At 38.5% G+C, this 20,188-nt stretch overlaps 1 protein-coding gene across 1 annotated transcript in view; it reads left to right on the forward strand.

The window, feature by feature from the left end:
* Positions 1–20,188, forward strand: part of LOC132395619 (band 4.1-like protein 4B) — a 339,992-nt gene that overhangs the window by 251,254 nt on the left and 68,550 nt on the right. The window contains exons 17-18 of the mRNA XM_059972481.1: positions 9,739–9,860; positions 16,224–16,337. Coding sequence (XP_059828464.1) covers positions 9,739–9,860; positions 16,224–16,337 — 236 coding nt within the window. The remainder of the gene's footprint in view (positions 1–9,738; positions 9,861–16,223; positions 16,338–20,188) is intronic.

Consider the following 20,188-nt stretch of genomic DNA (forward strand, 5'->3'; position numbering starts at 1 on the left):
AACTTGTACAAAGGTGCACCTGAAAATGACGAGGACCAATATTCTTGCAGGCAAGTTTGTTAGAGCTGTTGGGGAGGTTTTAAACTAATTTGGCAGGGTTGTTGGGAACCATGTGAAGGGACTCAGGATAGTACAGGTGGTAAAAGAAGAGCAAAGATAGTTTGCAGTCAGACTGTCAGGAAAAGAAGGCATCGGATCGGGCAAAATTGCAGCCAGTAGGGTGAGTATCATTAGATTAGATTAGATTCAATTTTATTGTCATTGTGCAAAGTACAGATACAAAGCCAATGAAATGCAATTAGCATCTAACCAAAAGTGCAAAAGAATAGTGTTATTTACAAAATAACTGCGAATAAAAAGTAAGTACTACTGCATACAAATATAAAAGTACTGAGATAGTACAATATGGGTGCAATACTGCTTAGCGCTGTGATGTGAGGTTCAGCAGGATCACAGCTTCAGGGAAGGAGCTCTTCCTGAGCCTGCTGGTGCAGGAGCGGAGGCTCCTGTTGCACCTACCAGATGGGAGTAGAGTAACAAGTCCATGGTTAGGGTGAGATGCATCCTTGATAATGCTTTTCACCCTGCCCAGGCAGGAGTGCAGAATCAAAAAGGGTAGCAAATGCAGTACTCAAAGTGTTATATCTCAATGCACGGAGTATAAGGTAAATGATCTTGTTGCACTGTTACAGATTGTCAGGTTTGATGTTGTGGTCATCACTGAATTGATGGTGAAGAATGGTTGTAGTTGGGAGCTGAATGTCCAAGGTTATATGTTGTATCAGAGGGATAGGAAGGTAGGCAGGGAGGGTGGTGTGACTCTGCTGGTAAAGAATGGCATCAAATCAGTAGAAAGATGTGACATAACATTGGATGGTATTGAATCCTTATGGGTCAAGAAACTGCAAGGGTAAAAGAACCCTGATGGCAATTATATACAAGCCTCCCAACAGTGGCTGGGAAGTGGAACACAGATTACGATGGAGAATTGAAAAGACGTGTCAAAAGAGCAATGTTATGACAGTCATGTGAGATTTCAACATGTAGGTAGATTGGGAAAATCAAGTTGTTAATGGATCTCAAGAGAGTGAGTTGGTTGAATGCCTACGAGATGGCTTTTTAGAGCAGTTTGTTGTTGAGCCTACTAAGGGATCAGCTGTACTGAATTGGGTGTTATGTAATGAATTGGAGGTGATTAGGGAGCTTAAGGTAAAAGAACCCTTGGGAGGCAGTGATCTCACTATGACTGAGTTCAACTTGAAATTTGATGGGGAGAAAGTAAAGTCTGACGTAGCTGCATTTCAGTCGAGTAAAGGAAATTACAGTGGTATGAGTTGGCCAAAGTAATTTAGAAGGAGATGCTAGCTGGGATGACAGCAGAGCAGCAATAGTGTGAGTTTCTGGGGAAAATCAGGAAGGTGCAGGATAGATGTATTCCAGAAATGAAAAAATACTCAAATGGTAAAATAGTACAACAATGGCTGACAAGGGAAGTCAAAGCTAATACAAAAGCAAAAGAGAGGACATCCAATAAAGCAAAAATTAGCAGAAAGATAGAGGCTTGGGAACCTATAGAGAGCAACCAAAAGAATCATTAGGAGGGAGGAGATGAATTATGAAGGCAACCTAGCAAACAATATCAAGGTGGAGAGAAAAAGCTTTTTCAAGTATAAAAAAAGAGATGAGAGTAGATATAGGACCGTTAGAAAATGAGGCCAGAGAAATAAACTAAATGATGAGCTAAATGAACTAGCAGATGAACAAACTGAGAGTTTTGCATTAGTCTTCACTGTGGAAGATATTATAGTGTGTGAAGGAAGAGAAGTGAGTGTAGTTACTATTAAGAGGATGCAAAACTGAAAGATCTAAAGGTACATAAGTCACCAGACCAGATAACCTGCAACCTAGGGTTCTGACTGAAGTAGTAATAGAGATTATGGAGGCATTAGTAGTGATTGTTCAAAAATCATTGGTCTCTGGCATGGTGTCAGAGGACTGGAAAATTGCAAATGTCACTTCATTCTTTAAGAAAGGAGGAAGGCAGCAGAAAGGAAATTAAAGACCAGTGATTGGGAAGATGTTGGAGTCAATTGTTAAGGGTGAAATTGTGGAGTACTTGGTGACACTGGACAAGATGGGACAGAGTCAGCATGGTTTACTTCAGGGAAAATCTTGCCTGATGAACCTGTTGGAATTCTTTGAGGAGATTACAAGTAGGATAGTTAAAGAGATGCAGTGGATGTTGTATGTTTGGATTTTCAGAAGGCCTTTGACAAGGTGCCACACATGAGGCTGCTTACCAGGTTAAGAGCCTGTGGTATTACAGGAAAGCTACTGGCATGTTTAGAGCATTGGATGATTAGTAGGAGGCAGTGAGTGGGAATAAAAGTATCCTTTTCTGGTTGGCTGCCAGTGAGTAATGGTGTTCTGCAGGGGTTGGTGTTGGGACCACTTCTTATGCCACATGTTAGTGGTTTAGATGATGGAATAAATGTTTTGTTGCTAAGTATGCAGATGATATGAAGATTAGTGGATGGGCAGGTAGTGTTGAGGAAACAGGTAGGATGCAGAAGGACATTTTCAGATTAGGAGGATGGGCAAGAAAGTGGTAAATGAAATACAATGTTGGAAAATGCATGGTCATGCACTTTGGTAGTAGAAATAAATGTGTAGACTATTTTCTAAACAGGGAGAAAATCCAAAAATCTGAGATGCAAAGGGATTTGGGAGTTTTTGTGCAGAACACTCTAAAGGTTAACTTACAGGTAGATTCAGTGGTGAGGATGGCAAATGCCGTGTTAACATTCATTTCAAGTGTTCTAGAATACAAGAACAGGGATGTGATGCTGAGACTTTATAAAGCACTGGTGAAGCCTCACTGGAGTATTGTGTACAGCTTCAGCCTCTTTATCTAAGAAAAGATGTGCTAGCATTGAGAAGGTTCACAAGTATGATTCTGGGGATGAAATAGTTATCATCTGAGGAATGTTTGATAGCTCTGTGTCTGTACTTGCTGGAATTTAGAAGGATGAGGGGAGATCTCACTGAAACCTTTCAAATGTTGAAAGGCCTAGACGGAGTAAATGTGGAAAGGATGTTTCCCCTGGTGAGGGATTCTAGGACAGGAGGGCAGAGGGTCAGGATAGAGGGGTGTCCATTTAAAACAGAGATGCCGAGAAATTTCTTTACCAGAGGGGGTGATGGATTTCTGGAATTTGATACCACAAGCAGCTTGGAGGTCAGGCCGTTGTGCGTATTTAAGGCTGAGATTGATAGTTCTTGATTGGACACAGCATCAAAGGTTATGGGGCGAAGGCCAGGGAGTGGGGCTGAAGAGGGGAAAAATGGAGCAGACTCAATGGGCCAAATGGCCTAATTCTGCTCCTATGTCTTACAGTCATATGATCCTTTCTATCCTAGCAGTCAGCTTGTGTATCTCTGTAACTGATTTTCACATTCCTGCTTTTGCCCACCATCAACACCACCTCTCTCTCCATATCTGTCGCATCACATCTGTGAAAAGGGATTCCATTATCCCCTTTCACTATCCCTTTGAAAAAGATTAGGAAAAGAAAGAGAAGCAGTATGATTAGAATGTGAATGTCAGAAGTATGATGAATTAATTGGGGATGAGGAAAAGCCAAGAATGGACAAAAAATCTCTGTGGGTAGGTTGAGGAAGAAGAAATCTGGAAAACTGTTCAGGATGTCACGCGAAGGAGAGGGAGGAGGTAGCAGAATTTCTCAGCTGAATTAACTGATTCAATGTTAATTCAATTTCTTAAAGCCTTATTTAATTATTTCAAGTGCCTCTAAAATTGTAAACTGATGTTTCTGTGTTCTCTTTGCAGCAGCTCTGAGATCCAAAAGATAAAAGATAACAGATTGCCTCTTTGACTTTTTCTTATTGAAATGTAGCACAGTTAGACATTAAGAAAATGTCCATTCATTAAAGCTAGTTTTTTAGAGACCTCTGACGGTGGGCATTTATTGATATTATATTTCTTTCCTTTGATTTACATGCATTCCATAAATTAAAACTGTTAAAGGTTTAATGCAAAATACTAACCTGAAGTTTTTTTTCATTATAATACATTAAATGGGACTGTTAGCAAAATCAACTAAATAGATTAATGTTCCTGAGCTGCAGTTTTCCAACCAATAGTTTTGACATTTTCTAATTATTTTCATTAAAATACTAACTTATTGTTCTATCCACTTAGTGTCATGCACACTAAATGTCAAGATTAAGTAGTGGCATGTACTGGACTGATGCTGATGTTATGTAGTTTGTCTGAAACCATTTATCCATCATCAAAACAGCCTGCCAAAAGTGTGAAATTCTAATCTAAATAAAACTAGCAACAGGATGGACCGATCTTTGAGAACTGTAGAATGAACACTGAAAGATGGTGGTTTAAGTTGCTATCTTCTTCTTCGGCAGCCCCACCTTCTCTCTGTTTTTGTGGGTTCTGAGGGTACTGTTCAGCCAGTGTCGGAACTACAATGCTGTAATGGGCAAGAGGAGGTAGTTGATGTGTTGAGTAGTCTTTGAAATGGTGTGCTCCTTTCACCACTTACAATGTGTTCCTGGTACACAGAGCTGAGATTCTCAACATCATTTCAAATCTTCCTTCTCCGCTTTGTGCCGTTATCACAAAGAGAATTTCACAGGATTTTGTGGGGAGGTTGAATATGTTCAAGAAACTCTTAAGAACAGCCCAAAATATTTTTCTGTATTTGTATTGTAATCTTTACCTATGACAGACACTGGAATGGAATATTTGTTTTAGGAGTCAAGAATTGGGACATGAGAGTCCATACCAGGCAGATCCTAGAGACATAGGAAGGTTGAAGTTAAGGAAATCTTACTGATGTTCTGAATTTTCTTGAAAGCATTTTATAAAAAGTCCAGATCAAAGCTTATTGTGGGAAATAAAAGTTCATGGTGTACCAGATAATATGCATAATAAACTGGGGAAGTTATCAGTAAATAGAGAGTTGATATAAGAGGATCTTTAGTTGGTAAGATGTGATGGGTGGTGTACCGTAGGGATTGGAGCATGTTGCTTCAACTTTATTGATTTATATGAATGGTTTGGATGACATTGCCAAAGATATGGTTGTTGAATTTACTTGGTGATACAAGGATTTTTTCCTCTGAAGATCAAGAGTTCTTGAAATACCTTTTCTCAAAGAGAAGTGGAAGCTGCATCTTTTGTATGTTTTAGGCAATAGTGGATAAGCAAAGTAATTGAAAGGTAACGATGGGTAAACTAGAATGTGGAGTAGAGATTGTGATCAGATCAGCCATGATCTTATTAAATAGCAGAATAGACATGCCATGCTGACTATCCCTAATCAACTAGTCTGTCTGGATATCCATGTATCTAATTCCCCCAAAATCATCTCTAGTAATTGATCTTAGACCTACTGCTCTATAGTTTCCAGGTTTTCTCTGCTACCTTTCTTAATTAAAGGCTGAATGTTCACTACCCTCTGGTCCACTGGCTATGGCTAACAATAATGCAAGTATCTCAGGTAGGGCTCCTGCAATTTCTTCTCTAGTCTCCTGTAATGTTCTTGGATAAACCTGGTCAGGCCTTGGGGATAGTCTGCATTAAAGTTGAGGAGGTGTTGGATCTCTTAAAAGGCATAGAGGTATACAGATCTCCAAGACCTTCACACTTACTTTTCCTGGTTCTGAAGTTTTCATGTCTTTCTTCACAGTTAAAAAGAGGAAAAATAGGCATTAAGGACCTTGCTTATCTCCTGTACCTCCACACAAGAAAAATTATTTTGACCTTTGATGGGCCCTATTCTCTTGAGTGACTCTTTTTCTTTTAATATAAAGACTTCTTGGATTTTTCTTAATCTCCACAATATTTGTCTGATGTCTCCTTTTTGCCCTCCTGATTTCCTTCTTGAGTACACTTCTGCATCGCTTGTACTCCAGGGATTAACTTCATCCCAACAGTCTTTGTCCTGACCCACATCTCCTCTCTCCTGACCAGTGCCGCAATATCCCTTGTCATCCAGTGTCCTTAATCCTATCTGCCTTGTCCTTCACTCTCTAACAGGAACGTACAGACCTTGAGTTCTCTCCATCTCACCTTTAAAAGCCACCCAGCCATCCCTTTGTCTGCAAACAACCTACCCCAAACAACTTTGCAAGCTCCTGTATCATATTGTCAAAATTCACATTGCACTAATTTAGCATTTGAACCTGTAGATCAGTTCTGTTTCATTCCAGAACTATTTTAAAACTATTAGAATTATGGTAACTGGTCCCAAGTTCTCCCTGGTAACACCTCTGTTACTTGCCTGCCCTCTTATCCAAGAAAAGGTAGGACTTTGCCCTTTCCCTGGTAGGGCTTTCAATATATTGTATGAAGAAATTTGAGTACAATTAACAAATACCAATTCATCTAAGTCCTTGACAATCTCCTTCTATATAACCCTATTATTTCATTGTACAATCTCACTGCATATTTGTCTTCTAGTTTCTGTTGTCTGTTCTGGGGGCCAACAATCCTAACAAGGTCACCATTCACCACCTTATTTCTCAGCTCCATCCATAAAGCCTCATTAGATGACCCTTCAGTAATTTCATCTCAGAGCGTTAAGCTGTCTGCGCTGTCCCTCCCTTAGACATGTATCCATAATGGTTATAATATCCCACTTGAACATAGCTATCCAAGCCCCAGGTTTATCCACCTAACCCATTAGACCTCTTGCATTAAAATTAATGCAATTTAATCCAATAGGTATTCCTCATTCCATACCATTTTCTTGCCTATCATGCTTATTAAGCTTCTTGTCACTGACTTCTGCATTGATTTCCAGTCTCTCATTTGCCTCTCTGAATCTTGGGATCCTACTGCCCTGCCGATATAGTTTAAACCCATCCAGATAGCGCAAGCAAATCTGCGTGCCAGGACATTGGTTGTCCCTCCAGTTCAGGTTTCCTGTGCCCCAGAAGAGATCCCAATGTTCCAAAGATAGGAATCCCTGCACCCTACACCAATTTTTCAGTCATATCCGTCTATTCTTACCCACACTAGCACATGGCACTGGAAGTAATCCAGAGATTACTACCCTCAAGATTCTGCTTTTTATCTTGTTCCCTAGCTCTACGTATTCACTCCGTAGGACCTCATCCTGTTATCTACCTATGTCATTTGTGCCAACGTGCTGCTCACCCGCCCCCTTGAGAATGTTCTGTAGCTGCTCTGTGACATCCCAGACCATGGCATGGGGGAGGCAACACACCATTTTTAGAGTTCCTTTTGTGGACATAGCATCTCATGCTTGTGGTCTCCCCCCCCCCCCCCTTATCCCTAACTATTGAATCCCCTATCATTGTAGTTCTTCTATCTTCACCCTTCCCTACTGAGCTCCAGTGCCAGTCCTGGAGCCACAGATCTGGCTACTGTGCCTTTTCCTGGATGGAAAACCTCCCTAATAGTGTCCAGAACAGTATCCTTGCTTGAGGGAAATGGCCACAGATGAATCTTTTGCTAACTGTCTGTTTCTTTTTCCTGGTGGTCACCCAACTACTTTCTGCCTGTACCTTAGGTGTGATCACCTTGCTAAAACTCACACCTATGAAACTCAGCATCTCAGATGATCCTGACTGTGTCCACCTCCAGCTCTTTCACATGGTCAGTTAGGAACTGCAGCTAGACACACTTCACACAGATCTTGCAGGAGGAACATACTACTGCCTTAACTGCCATTGAATGCTCTAAGAGGAGTTTCAAGGTACCTTACCTGCATTCCATTTGCTGAAGCTCACCAGCCAAAGATGCTTAACTTCACAATTGAACATTGATCCACTGTCACAATGGCTGTGATCATATTTGAAGGCTTTGTAGTAAATGTAAATTTGGTCGAATGGATAAAAAAAATGCCAAAGTTACAAAATACAGAGTAGTAGTGAAAATTGTTAATTTTTTCAGACTGTAGGAAGGTGTTCAATAGTATTTCCTGGACATTGCTTTATTTGATTTATTTAAGGCTTGGGCTTGGAATTACAGAGCATAGTTTCCAAATTTGTAGATGACACAAAATTTGATGAAAAAGCCAGTTATGAGTAGACTTCTGAATGAGATGCAGACAGGCTGGTAGAAATGTTGGATAAATTGAGAAATGTGTATGTTACATTTTGGTAGGGAGAACATGAAGAGACAATATAAACTTGAACTTAAACTAGAGTGCAAAATTCTAAAAGGAATGCAAAAACAGAGAGATAAAGGGAAATATGCTCAATGAAAATGACAGGGCAAGTTGAAGTGGTTAAAAAGACATACAGGATCCTGAGCTCTATAAATATAGGCAGTGAGTATAACAGCAAATAATTCATAAAGAAATAGTCACTGTTTAGGCTACAACAAAGGGTTTGTGACTACTGGCTGCCATGAATTTAGGAAAGATGCAAGCTTACCAGAATGATTCTGAGCTGAATGAATTTGACTGACTAAAAGCTGGGATTGTTCTTGGGTCAAAAGTACTTGTGGAGTAAGAGGTATTTAAAATCATGAAGTATATAGATAGTGTATACTGAATCAAACTAGTTAGTGTATGCAATGTATAGGAAAAATTTTAAAAAGTAGGGGGCATACAATGAAGGTATTTGGCAAAAAAAAGCCCAAATTAACATGAGGGTTATCAAGAAGGCGTATGGTATGCTTGCATTTATTAATGAAGACATTGAGTTCAAAAGTCAGGAAGTTATATTACAGCTTTATAAACTCTAGTTAGGTTGCATCTGGAGTATTGTATACTGTTCTGGTTGACCTATTATAGGAAGAATTTTGAGGCTTTGAAGAAGATGTAGAAGAGGTTTACCAGGAAACTGCCTGGATTAGACGACATGTGCTACAATGAAATGTTGGACAAACTTGGGTTGTTTTCTCTGGAGCATCGGAGACTGAGTGGAGATTTGGTTATAAGGTTATGAGAGACTTTTAAGAGACATTTAGATAGGAACATGAATGTGAGGAAGATGGAAGGATATGGGCATTGTGTAGGCATAAGGGATTAGATTAGCTATCTTTATATTCAAAAGATGGTTAGGTAGGTACATGAAATGAATATTTTCAGAGCAGTAAGATAAAGTATGTAGAAAGGTATTAGGTAGAATGTTCCAATAAAGAGCAGAATATACTGTGACCTTTCTGTAATTTTGAGAATCTTGCATACATAACACCACAGGGGCTTGACAGACTGAGGTCTTAGTCCAGTAACAAGGGATTAAAGACAATTGGTACCAGGCTCTGCCGCATGAACATGTGCTCTCTTGCACATACAATGGGTTTGTGTACAGTCTTCTGTTGGTATACCGTCTCATGAGTTAAGGTATGGATGAATTAGCTTACTGCATCCCAGACCTTAACCCCCCCCCCCCCCACCCATCCACTCCATCCTTGTTCCTGAATCTCATCAGCCTTAGTGTCCCCAATTTATCACCAATCTTCTTCTTCAACCCTTACTGGTTATCTGCTTTGCAAGTGACTCCCACCAGATGAATTATTTAATATTGCAATAAAAAAGGTTCTTCATGTTTCCTCTTTGATTAAGTGGTGTGCTTTTATTCAACTTTTCCTTGAACCAGATTTCTTCTGAGACAATATTACTAACAGATGTCAGAATGTCATTTTTATTATTCCTTTGTTACTTATAAAGCTTGCACTTGCAATATGGTTCTATTTTTATATAAACTTTATATTTTTTTTAGAGTTGAGCTCAACTGTTCTTCCACACTATGATGAGGTTGGAGTGTGTTTTAAGCAGTTGGAAGCTGATTCCAGTAAGGTGGTTGGGCAGTGGCCCTCATTGCATATCAACATAAATAACAAGGTAATTCATTGCACTTAAACCAGTTATATTGTTTCTTTCTTGAAGTATGTATTGGGTGTGTTAAGCCAAATAAATATTAATTATTTGCTTCTCTGCAAATATTATCATGTCTCACACTGAAAATGCTATTTGCTTGCTTCCTAGTTCCTGGAGATAATGATGTTTTGTGATTTATTTGGTCTTTCATATAGTCTGAATTTGAGCTGGATTATTTTGCATGACAAACATACCTTTGTACAGGTCTGTTTCTTAAGGAATAACTTTTTTTGGTCCTGATGTAGCTTTGAAATGAAATTGGGAACATTTAATGGTGCTTTTAATGTACGGCACAACTTCAACAAATGCAGATAGCCTTTGCTTGAAGAAATGCCTGTGAACAAAAAAATGGAAATGCACTGGGGATCATCAAGCAGCAAAAATATCACATCAATGTGTGACTTCTGAATAGTTAAAAGCAAGGATATGTGTAGTTAATTACTAAAATTTGCATTAGCATGGCTGTAACGTTCTCCTTCGCGTGTAACGAATGCCGAATTCAACGTCGAGATAAACCAGTTAATAAGAACCAGATCGCAGTAAGATTAACCATTTACTGTTCACTCTTCACATTAACATATGGTGAAAACTGTTGACAAAACAATACAAGATTGATACAGTATTTGTTCCTTCCTTAATATCACATTTCAAGTGTAAATACTTGCAAAGGTGACCATAACTACATTACACTAAGGTGCAGTATACAGGGAGAGTTTACCTGCTCCATTGACTACTTTAAATACACTTCCATGCAAACTATCCGCGACTCTTTAACTAACGAAAGCATAAACATTATCTACCGTCGTTACTTCTAACAGGATCGGCATTAACATCTTAGTTCAATATATCGATTATCTATTAACTTACAGCGTTGCTCTCACTGTGATTTCTCATGCCTGCAAAACAACTTCTGCTCAGGTGAGCCTCGCGGTAAGCCCCCACCCTCGCGCTAATTTCAAACCGGTATTTTCCCACAAGACGCGGCGAAACCGGATGTGACGTCATCGCATGCCGATATATTTTACATGCAATGAATATACTTTAAACACTTCTAATTCTAACTAGAAAATACTATTGAATGAATTACTAAGCGAAAATATTATAAACTAAATAACTGTCGTAAAGACAGCACAATGGCCACTTCTGGATAGCAAGGATGTAATGTTGAAACTTTATAAAACACTGATGAGGCTTCACTTGGAGTATTGTGAGTAGTTTTAGGCTGCTTATCTTAGAAAAGATGTGCTGAAACCAGAGGAGGTTCAAAGGAGGTTCACGACAATGATTCCTGGATTGAATGGCTTGTCACATGAAGAGTCTTTGATGACTCGGCCTGTATTCACTAGAATTCAGGAGAATTGACACCTGTCAAATGGTGAAAGCCCTTGATAGAGTGGATTTGGAGAGGATGTTTCCTGTGGTGGGAGAGCCGAAAACCAGAGGACACAACCTCAGAATAGTGAGGCATCCTTTTAGAATGGTGAGGAGATATTTCTTTAGCCAGAGAATGGTGAATCTGTGAAATTTTTTGCCACAGGCAGCTGTGGAAGCCAAGTTTTTATTTAAGGCAGAGGTAGATTCATTCTTGATTGGTCAGAGCATAAAGAGATACAGGGAGAAGACAGGAGATTGGGGCTGAGAGGAAAATTGGATCTGCCTTGGTGAAATGGCAGAGCAAACTCGATGGGCCATGTGGCCTAATTCTGCTCCTAATTCTTATGGTCTCATAACATTGATGAAAATATGCTATTCAGACATCTTTAAAATGATACTTAGGGTGAAGTGGAGATTTGGAAAAGAATTCTGTAAGTTGGACTTGGGTAAGTAAGTTTTACAGCTGAAAGGTAAAAGACTTCGAAACAAAATGAGAATGTTACTTGTAAAAGCTTAAAGGTAACATTGATTATAATAAGATTGTTGCAGAAGGAACTTGTGCATCATTGACAGTAGTAATAAAGGTGTGAGTAGAGTTCAGAAAGGTGGCATCCATTATTAAGGACCCCTATCACTGAGGAAATACCCTGTTCTCACTGTTACAGTCAGGAAGAAGATACAGAAGTGATTCAGGAACAGTTTCTTCCACTCTGCCATCCAATTTCTAAATGGACATTGAACCCATGAGAGTACAACCTCACTTCTTTATCATTTCTGTTTTACACTACTATTTTTAATTCAACTATATAATATACACATATATACTTACTGTAATTCATTTATTTATGATTTTCTATGTTTATCATGTATTGCTGCCAATAAGTTAACAATTTCATGATGTTTGTTGGTGATATTAAACCTAATTCTGATTCTGAGGTTAAGGGGCGTCAAGGTTGAATTAAGTTTAATGAAGGAAAGGAACAGAGCGTGAAGTGTTGAATCCAATAACATATGAAACTAGTGTAGTATAGAGTGTGGAGGAAAATAAATATTGTTGTTGAAATCAATTTGTGCCATGGAATGCATATGTTTACATTCTGTGTGGCAAGGATAAAGTTTTCAAAGATTAATATTTCTGAAGCTGATAAACTTGTTTAAGCTCAATTTCAGGTGAGGCAAAATTGCATACTGAAGTTTATCTGATGGATTCAGCATTTGAGATTTCTGTTATTTGTTGAATGTGATGGCTCTGGTATTACGTTGGGGTAATCATTAAAAGGTTAAAGTCATGTTATTAGTTTAACTGCAATTACAGAACCATGGTTATAACAGTTGCAAGTCAAGATTACTCTGAACTGTGTTCTCCATTGAGGCTCAGACTTAGTTGTTTTTTTTTAGGTTTGCAAAGATGGTTTTGGGGACAAAAATGGGGTTGGGGTCAGAGAAGGTTCAGGGACAAGGATGTGGCGAAGTTAGAGGTCAGGCTAGAGTCTAAGCTTCTACTCTGTGCTTCCCGTTCTGTGTTTGAAGGCCAGTGTCATGGACATAGCATGAAGGAGTCTGTGGATGGATGTCAGGCTGGCAAGTGCTATGAACAAAGACCAGTAAGGCAAGGGCTGGTGGCCCTCCAGGTCAGAAGATAATAGGATCAGAGATCTTGCAGACAGAAGTCTGCAAGTCCATGGGTGCAGTCAGAGGCTTGAGTCCTCTAAAGGCATGTCCTAGAGTTGGAGAGCTGTCTGTGTCTGTGAGTGAGTGGGTAGGAGGGAGGTATGTGGTTTTTTTGCTGTTGTTCTGTTGTACTTGCTTGTGTTGTTCTGTTGAACATTGTAGACATGCTATGTTTGTGCCAGAATGTGAGGTGACACTTTTGGGTTGCCCTCAGCACCCACTGAGGCGGTGTTGGTTGTTAACATAAACCACATGTTTCACTGTATGCATGGTGTGCATGTGATTAAATAAATAAATCTGAATCAGAACTGTAACGCTATGGCACACACACACTTCACACCTTGGCCCTGACATCCCCACAGCACTCTTCTAATAACTTTCCAAAACTTGGCTGAATACATTTTCTTCTTTACCCTTTCACTATCATAGATTATTTTCACTCCCTGATTCTCTTCTTCATCCAGATTTCTTCCTGCATTTTTCTTTACATCTCTCCCCTTAGCTTTGTCTTTCATTTCTCTCCTCTTCCATTCTTTCTCCCTACTTTGCTTCTATGCTTTCCTTTTCCTGCCTTTCATCTTGATCCTTCACCTCCCCACCTGGTATCCATCCACCCCTTCAGCCCTTTGACCCTGCCTGAATTAAAAAAGAGAATGTCCTTGCCACCACTGTATAATGCTTCGAGAGTTTGTCCTGTGATTACACGGTTTCATTGCCTTCAGAAGAGTAAGATGCAAAATCAAATAGCAATATCACTCTGAATAAAATAACATACAATTAGAATGGTCTGAGAAACCTACCAATATAGTTGAATGGAAGTCTTAAATAGTTCATATCCAATATTGATAGTTTATCTACTTCTACATTATGAATACTGACTGTTAGTTATTTTAATCCACATTATGACTTTTTTTCCAAATTGGTTGAAGTTTGAATTGAGTATATTTGCTTAAAAGTCAAATGTTTCTTCAGACTGGGTCTGAAATGAACAGTCATTACATAACTGTGTTGATGTAGAACCACAGTAACACAGATTAATTTTTTCTAATAATTATTATGTTGGAATAACATTAAACCAGATTATTTGTACAGCTCTCCTTGCAGCTGTAAAAAGGTCAAAATCTTAGTGTAAGAACCTTTATTTTGATTTGTTAAAACAAAATTCTGTGGAGCCTCTAACAATTATCATTGTCATAGTATCTGAAGACATCCAGCTTAGATACAGGCTATTTGGCCCACTACGTCCACACTGATAAGTGAACACCCACTGACATTCATTCTGTCTTTCAGCACTTGGCCCATAACCTTCTTTGTCTAAGTGATTCAAGTCTAGACACTGCTTAAATGCCATTAGTGGTCCTGCCTCAGGCAGTGCATTCCAGGTACTTGAAACTCCTTTGGTGAATTAAGGTCCCCCTCGTATTCCCTCTAAGTTTCTTCGTCCTTATTCTAAATTGATGTACCCTCATTTTGTTTAACCTCTCATGGGGAAAAGTTTTCTGTACTTTATCTATAGCGCTAATAATTATGTTCCAATCATGTCCCTTCTTCAAATTTGCCGATGATACCATTGTTGACAGAACTCAGTGATGATATGTACAAGAATGAGCTAGATCAGCTGGTTGAGTATGTTGCCTCAACAATCTCACACTCAATGTCAGCAAGAACAAGGAATAGATTGTAGACTTCAGAAATAGGAAATCAGGTAAACACGCAGCAGTCCTCATTGAGGGGCAATGGTAGAAAGAGTGAGTGGCTTCGAGTTCCTGGGTGTCATGATCTTAGAGGATTTATCTTGGGCCCAACACATTGATGCAATCAGTGAGAGGGCACACCAGCAGCTCTACCTCATTGGGAGTTTGAGGTGATTTGGCGTGTCCCCAAAGATTCTTATAAATTTCTGTAAGGATGCATGGCAGAGGGCATTATGATTGGATGCATCATAGCCTGGTATGGAAGCTTCAATATGCTGGATCACAAGAAGCTGCAGAGGGCCGTATATTCATCCAGCTCCATCACAAACACAACTCTGCCAACCATCAAAAACATCCTCAAGATGATAGCATCCATCATTAAGGACCCTCACATTCCAGGACATGCTCTCTTCTCATTACTCAAGATCAAGATGATAGCATACATCATTAAGGACCCTCACATTCCAGGACATGATCTCTTCTCATTACTACCTTTGGGGAGGAGGGTCAGGAGAATAATACTCTCACTGAATGATTCAGAAACAGCTTCTTTCTCTACACCATCAGATTTCTTAATGCTCAGTGAGCACTGCCTTGTATTCCTTTTTATTTTGCACTATATGTTTTTATAATTTATAATAATTTTGTGTTTTTGAACTGTACTGCTGCTGCAAAACAACAAATTTCACATTATATAATTCAGTGATTAACATCCTTTGCTCCAGAAAGAACAGACCTGTCTCCTCCATTCTCTCCTCTGAACTAAAAGGTTGCATCAACATCCTTGTGAATTTTGGCTGTACTGATCTCTAGTGCTACATCATGCTTCCTGTAAAGTGGCACTCAGAAATCCTCTAGTGGAGGCTGAACCAAAGGTATATGAAATTGGATATAACCTGCCTGCTTTTGTATCCACTGCCCTGACAAATGAAAACCGGTATCTCATATGCCTTCCTAAGACCCCAGTCTGTAGGACCTGTCTCCCATGTCAGAACTTGTCATATAACTAATCAATCCATGTAACTACATCTGTTGTTCTCATCTCTTTAATATACTTTTGTTACCAATTCAAAAAATTCCTTTGGATCAGCTAGACTAGATCTGCCCTTGAGAATGCCACATTAGCAATTTCTGGTTAGATTTTGTCATTCTAAGAGATCATTAATCCTGCCCTTCAGCAGTTTCTTCTATAAGTTCCCTACTACTGATATTAGACACACAGGTGCATAATTATTTTACCTTGTGCCCATCTTGAAAAGGGAGATCACATTTGTTGTTTCTAATAAACTGAATCTCACTCATCAGTGAGAATTTAACAATCTCAGCTGAAGAACCCAACAATCTCTTTCCTTGCCTGTCACAGCAGCCTGGGATAAATTCTATCCAAATCTTTATCCATCTTTAAGCCCACTAAGGCATTGAATATCCTCTTTATTTGAGACTTTCACCATGCCTTTGCTAAACTGTTCAAATAAAGAGACCATTTCCTCAGTGAATACTGATGAGAAATATTTGCTTAGTATTTAGTCATCAAGTTTTCATTTGTGTTTATAAATTATTAAAGGTACTTACGGTTTGTAACCACCAGGGTGAGGAAAAGAAACTGCTCGAAAAGGCCCTGCATTCTCCTGCATCACCCTCTTCTCATCCTGATCAGATGAAGAGCAACATCATTAAAGCTCAAATGGATGCTGCACTGAAGGTGAGCCTCCTGATGCATTATTGCACTCCACAGCAAGTCTATGTTTCTACCCTTTGTTTCCTTCAGTTGCATATGATACCAATGCAGCAGCTTTCTGGACAACTGGATATGTACTTCTGATTAACAACAAACAAAAACAAACTTCTTGCATCTAGTTGTTTCAAAAGTGTTAAAACAGGAAAATATCAAACTTAATTGCATCAGGTAACATAGAAAGTAGGGTGATTATTTGTTCATTATCTGCATCGTGTGATACAATAAAAAAAGACATTCAATAGGCTGAACAGCACAATTCTTAGCTTTCCATTTAATGACTTTACTCTTCAGAATTATCCCTCTAACGACAAGTAGCTGAAGAAATTGTAATCTATTAAACAAAGAATGAGGAACTATGATTTCTAATCTCATCCAACCCCCCAAAGTATAACAGAAGATTATATGAGTGGCTTAAAAACATTCAGGGTTGATTAACTAATAATCATACCCACCTATTTATGTTTTTAAGTGCAGATGAGGATTGCACTTTACAGCTGGGAATAATTAATATTCCAAGGTTATTAACCTGCTGTTATTAACGTACAACCTAAGGTAATGTTACATCTAAGAGAGGCTCATTTCATGGATTTCGATATGTCTCTTGTGCTGTTATAATGAATAATAAATTACAAACAAAAGAGAATCTGCAGATGCTGGAAATGCGAGTAATGCACACAAAATGCTGGAGGAACTCAGCAGGCCGGGCAGCATCGATGGAATAAAGCACAGTCGACGTTTCGGGCCGAAACCCTTCAGCAGGACTAAATTACAACAATTAATTGTTCCCACCTGTGAAAACATCAGTATTTGGATGCTTTTAACTAAAATTATTTTTCTTTCTTCATTTATCCTAATATTTATTTTTTACAATTATTCAGACCTCTGAATAGTTTTCAAATGTATCTGACACACAATGCAAAATCTGTTAAAAAGCACTTCACAGATTTTGATGGCTAACAATATGTCAAAAAATGTCAGAGATTTGTGGGGATGGCCTCAGGCTGCTGTGTTGGAGTCCATCTTGTTATTCTGAGCTCATAAGCTTGTTGAATGCCTGTTTCAATGTCTGTAGACAGCCAGTATCTTTTTCCCAGGGTTGAATTGTCTAATAACTGAAGGCATGCACATAAGGTGAGAGGCTATAAGTTCAAAGCAGATATACAGGGCAAGTTTTTCACATAGAGATTGGTGAGTGCTTGGAATGTGCTGCCTAGGGAAGTGTTGGAGGCAAATATAACAGAGGCATTCAAAAGATTTAGATATGCACAGTTTTGTTGGACAGTTGATTACTAATTAATCAGTTAGGTACAACATTGTGGTCCGCATGGCCTGTTCCTTGCTATACTGTTCTATATTGTATTATTTAAATTTAAATTACTTCTTTTCTTTGCATAGTTGTTGGGAACTGCTGAGTTGATGCTCTGCCACTGGGCTCCATAAGGAGCTCGATGCCTGGATGCAAATAGGAAAACTGCTTTTGAGAGCCTGTCAGTACTTTTAATACTTGCATAGTGTGTCCTATGCTTCTTGATGACATGGGGGGAAATGAAGTCAGTTTCAACATCTGCTAACATTTCTCAACAAAAACTAAGCCATTAATGTTTGCATTTGGTTTTTCTCCTGTATTGTGTCCTGTTAACAATGTAGACCTTGGATTGGAAAAGCATGATACAGGAAATATGTTTCATATTCATGTTTTAATACAGTGTGGAGGCCATGCTGTTTGCAATATACTAACTTATGTGTTTTATTAAGATTTATGGGTACAAGTGTACAAATTTAATAGTTTGTCTCTACAGCAATTTTCTCACCTTAATGGCATAGAGCGAGTGTAATGGGAGAACAATTTATTTTTGCATTACATAGTAGAATACTGTAACTACATGAAGGAAATGTGGTACTTTGTAATATTAGAGTAATACTTGTAATATATGAAGTTTTCTTGCCCAGTGAAGGCATGAATATCAATTTTCACACCATTAAATGTAAATAAAAATATCAATTTTTTTGGGAAATTTATTCTTTGACAGGAGCCTGACAATTACAATTCCTTGAGCTGACCTCAACAATTCAGATCAATATTCAATTATTTAACTTGCTTAGTTAAGACAATAAAGTTTAAAAATCTAGATTAGCAAAGTGATCTTCAATTTGATAGCTGTTTGGAATCAAGGATGATTTGTATATACAGAGGATTCCGGTTAATTAGCACACATCAGGACCTGTACATTTTGGCCCAATTAGCCAAAGTTTCATGGAAATAGTTAAGGTTTAATAAAAAAGACAAATTACTATTTAACTGAATAACACTTATGTATTTAAATGAAATTCAGAACAAATTAGAACACTACTAATACTGCTACAGTACTATAACACTGTATTAGTTCCTAATAGTTATCAATGGAGAAATTCATCTAGTTTATGCTGGCATGTTCTTTTGATTGACTGTAAATGAACAAATCCAGCGCAGATATCAGACTTGCATCATACAATGCTTTCAGCGACTGCATTCTCCAAACCTTCATTTTAATTGTAACATTGAATAATAATTGTTGATGCCTTCAAATTCTTTGTAGTTTGTAACTTATTGAAGTAGTGAAATTGTTTCATTTTCACTTCTGACAGTTTCTGGCAACTCCAAGCTTGGACGCTTAAAACCACAGTTAACACAACAGTTATGAATTGTCTTACTGCTTTCTGTCACCAACTATCAATGACAAAAAAGCACTGTTTTTTGAACACAAGCACTCGTAACTGACGCTAGTTTAAAAACTGTTTGCACTAAGCACGGCGTAGTGTCTAACAGCCACACGTGCTCACGACAGTTGTTAGTTAAAAACTGTTCAGCAACAGTCTCCTGTTGGAATCCAGTGGCATGCATCCCAAATAAACAAAGCAAATTCTAGCTATTTTCTCAATTAATTTTTGTTCTTTAAGAGTTGTCCCAAATCAGAGGCTGCCCTGGTTAAGTGATGGTCCAATTATCTGGAATCCACTATATTCCAGTGCTGCAGTAACTGAGGAGGCAAATATGGAATACAGTGTTATTACAGATGAGACATTTGGTACCTGGTGGAATGGACAATAGAATGTGAGAACATGCATACCTTCCATTTTTTGCTGCACTTCTTTGTGTTCCCAGTGAAGGGATTTGAAGTTCTTGGTGCTATCCTGAATGTTCCTTCTCCATTTTGAACAGGTGCCTGCAATTCTGTGGAGTCATTGTTCAAGGAAGACCTAAGAATATTGTTGATCTTTTATCTACATTATATGAAAATCAACAAAATATTTTCTTTTTAAAATGATAGAAATACTCAGCAGGCTAGGCCACAACTGTGGGAAAGGAAACAGAGTTAATGTTTCAAATCAAGGATCCGTTGTCAGCTTCATGTCTCAGAGCACCTGGTTCTGATGTTACTGAAGCAAATTTGATACAGTCATTTAGGTTTATTTGGGATGTCCAATACCATTGGAAGCAAAAAAATATTTCATTAAAATGCATGCATTTTGAAACGTGTATAATCTACTGCTTTTGTGATTAATAGAAATTGGTAAAACAACCAAATTATCTCAGTGCAATGAATGGTAGTAAAAATACAGAGATTTAAATACTAAGTTATTGCTAGTCCTCAAAAATAAATTTGTATAGACATTGGAGCATATTTTATAAATAACAAGAAACTTATGAATGTGATGTAGTAGAATGCCTCACTTCCTTCAGCATCAATGCTGCCCTCAACTATCTCTTCCAGTTCACGTACATCTGCTCTTGCCTCATCCTCCCGCCACCCTACTAGGGATAGGGTTCCTCTTGT

This window comes from Hypanus sabinus, chromosome 6, assembly GCF_030144855.1.
Source record: "Hypanus sabinus isolate sHypSab1 chromosome 6, sHypSab1.hap1, whole genome shotgun sequence".
NCBI classification, from domain to species: Eukaryota; Metazoa; Chordata; class Chondrichthyes; order Myliobatiformes; family Dasyatidae; genus Hypanus; species Hypanus sabinus.